The sequence below is a fragment of the Crassostrea angulata genome, chromosome 4, assembly GCF_025612915.1.
Source record: "Crassostrea angulata isolate pt1a10 chromosome 4, ASM2561291v2, whole genome shotgun sequence".
NCBI lineage: Eukaryota > Metazoa > Mollusca > Bivalvia > Ostreida > Ostreidae > Magallana > Magallana angulata.
Genome location: NC_069114.1, coordinates 46,396,742 through 46,406,276, shown reverse-complemented (window position 1 = coordinate 46,406,276; position 9,535 = coordinate 46,396,742). Strand labels below are relative to the sequence as shown.

At 32.9% G+C, this 9,535-nt stretch overlaps 1 protein-coding gene across 1 annotated transcript; it reads left to right on the top strand.

Annotated features, from left to right (window-relative positions):
• The first annotated feature begins 3,299 nt into the window (after nucleotides 1-3,299).
• LOC128180894 (mitochondrial import inner membrane translocase subunit TIM14-like) lies at nucleotides 3,300-6,745 on the top strand. Its single transcript, XM_052849077.1, has 6 exons — nucleotides 3,300-3,457; nucleotides 4,536-4,587; nucleotides 4,761-4,837; nucleotides 4,945-5,021; nucleotides 5,390-5,460; nucleotides 6,536-6,745. Exons 1-6 carry the CDS (start codon nucleotides 3,455-3,457, stop codon nucleotides 6,613-6,615), a joined length of 360 nt encoding a protein of 119 aa, XP_052705037.1. The 5' UTR covers nucleotides 3,300-3,454; the 3' UTR covers nucleotides 6,616-6,745.
• The last annotated feature ends 2,790 nt before the right edge of the window (nucleotides 6,746-9,535 follow it).

Genomic DNA, 9,535 nt, shown 5'->3' with positions numbered 1-9,535 from the left:
TAATCACCTTTATATTGAAAACTGATTTGCGCGAGTTTTTTTGTTTGTTTTTTTTGGGGGGGGGGGGGGGCGCTTCCCATTCACCCCCTGGAAAATTCAAATTTCCAAAAATATGCCTGGGACCCCCATACCCCCAAGCAAACTATTCCCTCGACCCGACCCCCCCCCCCTCCCCCACAGGTAAGCAAACGCGTTATATAGGGGTTATGCAAACTTATCTGCAATGATCGCTACAATGTACCTTCAGAACCCGCATGAATCATCTTTATTGCATATTTTATATCTTTCAAATTAATAAATTGACCGTTGAAAGTATGTAAAATTAACTAAACTGTTGTTAATGTACATCAGTTCGTTAGCAAAGAAACAGCAAAATCGTCTCCTATGGAAATTTTAGTCTGACATCATCATGATTATTTCGTGAAGTCCGTAATTTTTGTTAAGTTGCTGAAGGTTTCGACCAATCCATAAACCAAGGGTGTGGATTTCAGAATTGTCAGTTTCTACAGAGCTATGGATTACAATGAATAAAGCGAATCATACATAGTGGATGTAAATATATTTTTATAAATAATGTCTTATTTTTACAAACATTTGCGGTCTACAAAGTCTAGCCATATGTCATGGGATACTTTTATATGAACATAGTATAAATACGTAAAGCACGCAGTGACGTCGTCAGGCTCTCAAGTATGGAAGAATTGTAAAACTGACCTAACTCATTTGCTTTCCACTAGTGGCAATCAAACTAAAGCCATCGCTACTAATAATACAATAGTAATGTATTGTCATGTTGTAGATTTTGAATTTACCGGGTGGCAGTAAATACAAAATTTACAACATGACAACTTTGTAAATTTTGTATTTACTGCCACCCGATAAATTCAACATTTTCAACATGACAGTATATGTAACCCACAGCAAGTGTCCTCCTATCAGTTTGAGACAAACTCAGTCTATTCACGTTGTATCGGTTTTGAAAGAAGGAATGGGGATGGGGATGGGTGGGGAGGGGGTGCAGTCAATCCACTTCGCCAACCGTCAAAATTTAAATTGGGAAGGGGAGGGGGTATAACCTTGACTCAAGATTTGATCATTTTATCAGAAACCATTTTTTAATTTGATCACCCTAATCCGGGAGGAGGGGGGGGGGTGATAAAACTTTTGTTATAATGGTATGTACATGTATTCTTTGTATTTCCCTTTAATTATTACAAACTCACTCCTAAAAAAGTATGGGCAGTTCTTTTAAAATTCAATTTTCTATATTCTATATGTAGAAAAGTGTCTGCTTTGAGGAAAAAGTGCGAGGGTGCAGGCCCCCTTGTTTCACCACCTCCCCCGATGATACGTGTCTGCAATCAGTCTGCCATCTGCATGTGTAACCTTCTAATTGTAATCTTGATTGATATTGCCAGTGAAAAAGTACGTAACCCGAGCGTTGTTCTGTAACCGTCATAAACCTATGAACAGCAAAGAAAGCAAACGCGAAGGAAAGCATTTCATAATAAATCTTAATAAATCAATTCATTTATCGACAATGTACATGTTAAAGGAAGGGAGTCAAATCGATCTGGAATTAAATTAAAACGACACACCTTTAACGTCGTAGCGCGTTTCTCCTTACCAGGAATTATGAAATGAATAACTATATGACCATTCTTTACATTAGCATCCATTTTCTTTATATTTTTACTATACTATGGATAAGATACTGGGAAATAAAAATATCAACAGACATGTATATATATTTAAAAAAAAACCCATCGACTTGTAACAATTAAATAGGTTCATTACTTAAAATATACATGTATTGATTTGAACAGGTGTTTGCATACCTAAATCTTTAAATAAAATAAATTTTAAAACCTCGATGCCTTTTTTTTTAATAAAATTGGACGGTGCTCCATATCTTTGTCATTATCGGTTTCATAGATAAACAAACCAGTTTCAATCAACAAAAAATTGCAGTGGTGACCCGCTTTACATTAGAAATATTTAAACAATAAAATGCTTTCTTTGGGGATTCATTTGGGATATGAAGGTAGCGACACTGCAGAAAAAATACATAACCCGCGTTGACGGGTTATGTAATTTTTTTTTGGCAATGATCGCTACCTTCGAATTCATAACCCGTATGAATCATCAAAGAAAGCATTTTATTATTTATATTAACATCTTTCTTTTAACTAATTAATAAATTGATCATGAAAAATTAGTAAAATTCACTAAATTTACTATTAACATGATTAATGTACATAAGTACGTTAGCTAAAAGAAACAGCCAAATCGTCTCTTGTGAGACTTTCATGATTATTTCGTGTAGTCCGTGATTTTTCTTAGGTCGTTGTTGGCTTCGACTAATCGATAAACAGGGCGTGTCAATTTCAGTCCTGTCACACTCTTGTCAGTTTCAGCCGTTGTAGATTTCGACCAATTGATAAACGGGGCGTGTAGATTTCAGTATGCCTGGCTGCTTCCATTGAGCTATGAATTAACTCTAAGTTTCTTAAGATATAGAGGAAATAATACTTGGTAGTTTTCAAAGGCTTTCCCCACAAAAATATGGCGAACAGAAATTTTAAAACCATAATATTTTTGTCATGTAATAGTGAAAAATAACATTTTCGTAAAAAAATAAATTCAGCATGGAAATGCAGCTCATATTGCTAATTAAATCACCAGTTTTGATTTGACTAAAATGCATGGCTCAGTGATAAGTGTTCATGGTCATACATGTACATGTATATAACCGTATCGTAAAGGGCTTTTGGGTTAAGGGTTCGATACCATGCATCAATCTTGAGGCAATTATTTTTTTTTCTTTGCGTGTTTGTTAAAATATTAGTACAGACTACAGTATGAAGTTGTGCTTGTGCAAAATTGCTTGTACAGTCTAGACTGCCTTAGCAACTCTTTGTATAAAGCGACTCTCTGTCTTATGCGACAATATTTAGACTGTCCCATAATATTATTGAAAAATAAAACTAATTTGAATTTAAGTTCTTAAGTTTTGTTTGACTTGAATGTTAAGTTTTGCTTGACTTGAAGATTAATTTTGGTTTTTTTGTTAAAGATACTTGAGTTTGAACTGATTTCCGACGACAGGGGTCCTGGGTTTACTCAGGGCCGTCCTCTGACGGATGCATTTCCGAATATAACCCCCCCCCCCCCCTCCTCCCCCCCCCCCAAACACACACACAAACAAACCTAATCACTACCTCCTTGAATATTTAATATTTTTTGTGTAAACGCATTCAAAGCGAGAAAATAAAACTAGAAAATGAAATACGCAACTGGTCCCTAAATATTTACGGTCGGGATCGGCATGATGTAATTAGCATATTTCGTAAGCCGACAATGTGAACTTTCGGGAATAATTTGTTGTTTTTGATGTAAAACCTATGTTGTATGATGATTTTAAAAGGATAAAATTCTAATTTTGGATACAAAAATGGTAAGAACTTCTTGGATAAAATTGCTAATATTAGTTTAATTGTAAAAAATTTTTTAGAAAGAAAACGTGGTCTGAAATTACTTAACCCGAATGTCCTCTTTGCTTAATGCGTATATTATGTTACAATGTGTGTACCATTACCATATAAATAAATTAAGATAAAACTTGACATTCAATCTTTCCTCTAATTAAATTGAGTCTATTTACACCATTTTGAACTTTGAAAAAAACATGACAGTGAAAAACTCCCAACTCTTAATTTAGCGAGATCCGTCGAGACTGCAAAATTTTGACGGACGTCCGTCATAAATGTTCAGTCTCGACGAATCTCACTGAGATTATCTTCACTCCAGCCTCAGGGGCCACTGGGCCTATACAGGGAATCCCAGCTCAAAGTAACATATTGACTCGCCTCTCCCAAAATATATACCGGTACATGTAGTATGAATTACACCAATTTGTCTGTAACGATAGATTGATAAGCCCTAGATATGTTACACAATAATAAGAATTTCAAGCAAGAGAACCATATCATTTAACTCTTTCTAACTTATTAGTTGACCTTGCTCATTTTGGTTATTGCCTTGGTAAGTAGGATGTTTGAACGTACACCTTCATCAAATCTTCACATGAGAAATTCCAATTATTTGAACCAAACAAAATCTTGCCAAGATTATACATGTGTATTTACCTTTAAATAAGGTACTTTTCCATAATGAGCCAAACCTATGTGTACAATATTCAACAGTTAGATCAAACAGAATTGGTGTACTTTTTAAAAAAGTGACTTCTCTCGATCTGGTCAATGAGAATTTGGATTATATACAAAATGAGCAACATCAACACCACATAAATTTTCCTTGTGTATCAATTGAATCCATTTCAATGGTAAATACATGTAGTACATCATACATTGCCATGGATTATCCTTACCCCATCCTGTATTGAATACTTGTGTTATAATGTAGATGCAGACATGCTTTATATGTGAAACCATTTACTTTCTTGATCAATGGTCATCATCAACTGAATGGTACATCTGAGTCTCAATATTTTGCTATTTGTGTTTATTTTTCAGAGTTCTATGCTTGTTTTAGCAGGCATTGGCATGGCTGCCATTGGATTTGGAGGTAAGGAATGTGACAGTCATTTTTACAGCTTTGAAATTTTTATGAAGTGTTAAGCTAAAACAAAAAGACATTTGCTCTTTGAAATTTTTATGAAGTGTTAAGCTAAAAAAAAAAAAAACATTTGCTCTTATAAACAAGATCAGACACTGTATTTTATTTGTCTTTGTCTGTAGGCAGGTACTTGGCTAAGCATGCCCCTGCTGTTGGTGCCACTGTGAAAAGGTCTATGGATGCTAGTCTTAATTCTGGGGTAAGTTGCCGGAATTATTTTTTCTTTAAAACCAAAAGACAATGGAGTAAAATTATTGGGAAAGAATGTGTATAATGTAGTTCTGAGATGCATGTACTGTTTTCCAGGCTTTCAGTAAGTACTACAAAGGTGGTTTTGAAGCCAAAATGTCAAAGAGAGAAGCAGGCTTAATTCTTGGAGTGAGGTAACAACACATTTGATGCATGATTATCTAGTATTTTTATTTGATACATGTATTAATTTTATACAAGAATTAATTCAAATGAACAGTAATGTCTTCAAAATATACTAGCCAACTGACTACATGTACATGTTGCTGTTAAAACAAAAAAAAAAGAAAATTCTTGTTGAAAATAGTGTTTGACTATGCATTATGGTAGAATTTCCTTTACTATAGTGATTATTTATTATATGATAGTACCGGTAATGTGTATCGATATACTTTTGAATAAAACATACATGTACTCGGTTTATTCAATTTTAACTGTGAAACATTGAAAGGAGCTAGATATGTGCTTTCTTGAACATGTATTTCTGTTTTTGTTTATATAGTCCATCTGCAAACAAAAATAGACTAAAGGAGGCCCACAAAAGGATAATGATCTTAAATCACCCAGATAAAGGTAAGTGGACACTCAGGTAGACACTCTGTACATCTATATCAAATCCCTTGACTATTATTGTAGCATTGAAATGATTTAATACATATCGGCGGATATACGCTAACCCTTACATTAAAATTTTTACAAAACAAAAAAACAGTATTACACAGAAAATTTGAAAATGGAACATTTTAAAATCAGTGACAGGATCAATATGTCTTGGAACCAGAAATATAGAATTTGTGTTCTTTGTTGAAATAGAAATAATCTTCAATTGAAAATATGCCTGCTGGTAAACACTGGTATTTGATTTCTTTTTCTTTTTTTATCAGAATTTCATCTTGATTTTCTTTCTTTCTGATCAGAATTGCATCAACTTTTCATATACAGTATGGGTTGATGTGATTAATTTACACACCCTTTGATATCAATGTAATTAAAGATTTATGACGTAATGTCAAAATTATGGAATTAAAGAGTATCAAGCTTACGTAATCTTCTTCCTTGCCCCGGAGACCAAGTATGCCTCAAGCACCAGTTTAGCATTGATTAAGGACCAGGAAATGTTTTCTCTCTAGGGAAAATGATTGTTGCTGTATTGGCTGTTAAGAACTGGAAATATGTTTGATTATTGCAAAGCTGCAGGGTTGATCCAATTAAAATTCAATGATTGCATCAATTTGGGAAGGGGATTCCAGAATGTATACCAGTACATTGTATTTCAAAAGAGCATTTCAGCTCTGTTGAAATTGGTGTAGAAAAATATCATTACTTAAAGTTTCCTATGACAACAAAGCTATATTAAGAATTTTGCTGATCTTAACAAGTTTAATCTCATATTTCTCCAAAAATAACATGAAACCAAAATAACAAAGCACAAAGTACATTGAGTAAGAAAGGAGGAACTAAGGTTTCGCAGGCATTCTTTGAAATTTGATGTCACCACAAACAAAACTTTAAATGATATATAATTTATTGACCTGGGTACTACCGGTATATGTATAAAAGATTTATATGGTTACTTTCTCACCTTGACACTGATGTTAAAGCAAGAAAGATTACTCTAACCTACATGTATTCTCTTATTTCATTTCAGGTGGTTCCCCATATTTGGCCGCCAAGATTAATGAAGCCAAGGACTTGTTAGATAGCACTGGAAAGAAACAGGGAAAATAAACCACTTTTAAAAACATTTACATGTATTGAATTCACAATGAAAAAAATGTACTTGTGTGAACTCCATTGAAGATATTTATGTATTTTTATTGTCATTCATTGCCAATAAATTATTCATCAGAGCCTCTAATATTCTGTACTTTTCTTTCATGATCAATTGTTTCAGTTCTAAGTTACTGTAAAATGCCGATATTAGAAGCAATCTAGATAAAATTTGATTTTAGATGCACTTGTTTACTCGATAAACAAACTTTGTAAAATGAACTGCAAAACATTTCACTGCAGCATAGTTTTTCAAATTTATATGGGGTAATCACATTGTTCAAATTAGAATAAAGAATTTACTGGAACGAAAACAAGTTTTTTAACTTTCACACAAAGACCAACTTGTTTTCTAAAGTACAAAACCATTCAAATGTAAGGGGAGGCATTTGTTATTAATGAAAGTCTACTTGGGTACATACATTTCGGTAACATAAATGGTAACCCAACTTTAAAGGCCACCTGCATATTAAACTACAGTTTTGCATTTGGAGATACCTTCTGCCTCCATTTTGAGCATACATCAAAATTCCTATTGAGTAGAGTGCTTGCTCACAAACATTCTCACTGGACAGACAAGGAATTTTGGCCAGTGCTCACGAGAAGGGGAACATAGCTAGTTCACAGAATGAGATAGACATCCTTCAATTTTATTTCTTTTTTGACATGTAATAGAAAAAAAATGACACATTGCAATATAGAAATTACACTGCCAGTCTGGTACCCAATGCACCTTAAAGTAAACAAAAGAAAACAATTAAAAGAAATGAACATTCATCCATGATATGAGGATATGATTTTTCTCCACCTGCTGTTTTCTATCACATTGCCATACCTTACCAAATGGAAAAAATGAATATCATCATATACTGAGGCATATTCGTATTAAATTTATACTTGTAAGAAACTATCATAACATTTTATCTACCAAGGAAACTTTAGACAGTCCTCTCTAGAAGGCCCACTACACACTGATAGTTTCTCAAATCAGAAGAAAATTACTTCATTATGTTAGATAGCATGATGGATAAGAAGTATGTAAGTCACATGGGCGAAAAAATGTGCAATTTTGGATAGACAATTTTATTTTTCAAAAAAAAAGCCCCAGGTGGATTCAAACTCCTGATCTGTAGTTTACACGCCCGATACTTTAATCACTAGGCAAAGTCATACTCAATTAAATCGATTGATACAAACAATTTTTAAACAAAACACATAAATTGCCATCTTGTGACAGTGTTTTAAAAAGTATAAGACTACCTGTAGTGAGGTACTGGTACCTTAAGATACTTTGGAATCATTTAAACTAGTGAAGCTCAATTTTCCTGTATTCTCAAAGTTTAGGGGGATGTTGTATCTTAAATTTACTTGTACGGTTAAGAAATTTTCAAATAGGACCCTCAGAAATTTAGCCAATATGAATTCTAATGATTCCACAATATTATAAAACAAATTAATTGTATATGAACAAAATACAACCCAGAAAGAGCACAATTTTTTAAAACATTTAATATCTCATTAAATAAGTCTTAAATATTGCATGACATCTTCTGTAATGCTGTGTACTATGTTTTATGTAAACAGCTCTAAAATATGACAGATGACTCACTTATAAAGTGACATGGCATTAAAATGGCTCCTGACAACAACAAAATGTAAAAAAATGTTACAGTTTAGAAACAATATATACAATAGAAACTGTCAAGAGGAATGAGTTAAAGAATCCATCAATTTGTTTTAGTCCTGGTCCAATATCTGCAAGTCCATAATATGTGTCCATGAGATCTAAATGTCTATCTGTCATTACGCCATGCGAATACTTTGTATGATCTGGAACACAGCTGTAAATAAAAGAATTTTTAAAAGTTAGAAAAAATTTTGATTTTAACTTTTGTTGAAAATATTTTGAAATTTAAAAACATATGAATGTAAAATTATTCAGAATAATTGAAATAAAAACATGAATGATACAAAATGCAAATATAATTTACCTGATCCACAGACAACAAAGATGAAAAGACCTAATAACCAGGGTCCAACAGCATATTTCTCTTCTGCTGGTTTCTGTAATTTAATTAATTATAGCCAAAATAATTCATGTTCTTTTAGGAAAGTTTACGCAGAAGAAATTAAGATGCAGTTTAATATTATATAATCTATTGATTGTCTATTAATTTGCCCATCTGTAGACAAAATAATCACAAGCTATGCAATGAATATATGACTCTGATCATGCCAGTAAAAATCAAATGATTTTTTTTCAAATTCAGCCGGTTTCCAATTCATAATGCTGAACTAAACAGAACATTGCTTAAAATATGTAAATCATAGAAAAAATGTGATACATATGTGACTTAGTAAAAGTAACTGCGCTGTAATCGCAAACAAGAGATAATGACATATGGAAAGCGTCTACCTGTATCTGAATCAAACACCGAAAAAAAATATCTTACCAGTGATTTCGGCACATTGCCCCTCGTTGTAATATTCTTGCTATGTTTCTCATTAGCTAACCTCATTCTCTGTTTAGCAGCCATTTCTGTAAGAATGAGATTACCAACTTTCAAGAATCTCTACAATTTTCTGACACACGTCAGTGTTTTAGCCTTTTCGAAAAGGAAGCAGTAAAGCGGTTTCTAAATCTTTTTAAAATATAGATCATACTCATTGATCGAAAAAAATCACACGAATATCATAATACTTTTCACAAAACTATATCAAATATGTATATTTTAATCACTTTCACAATTTACAGATCTAAATATTACAAAAAGAATAAAATCACCTACTTTTTATTTCAGCGCACGAATACGGACTATTTATTAAATGACCCGGTAAAACGTGTCAGTGTCGGGTCATAACCTATTTTCGGAAATCC

Excerpts from the sequence above, each read along its gene's own strand:
- LOC128180894 (XM_052849077.1), top strand. Across the intron at positions 4,588-4,760 it reads GGCTGCCATTGGATTTGGAG|GCAGGTACTTGGCTAAGCAT; the intron begins GTAAGGAATGTG and ends CTTTGTCTGTAG. Across the intron at positions 5,022-5,389 it reads GGCTTAATTCTTGGAGTGAG|TCCATCTGCAAACAAAAATA; the intron begins GTAACAACACAT and ends TTGTTTATATAG.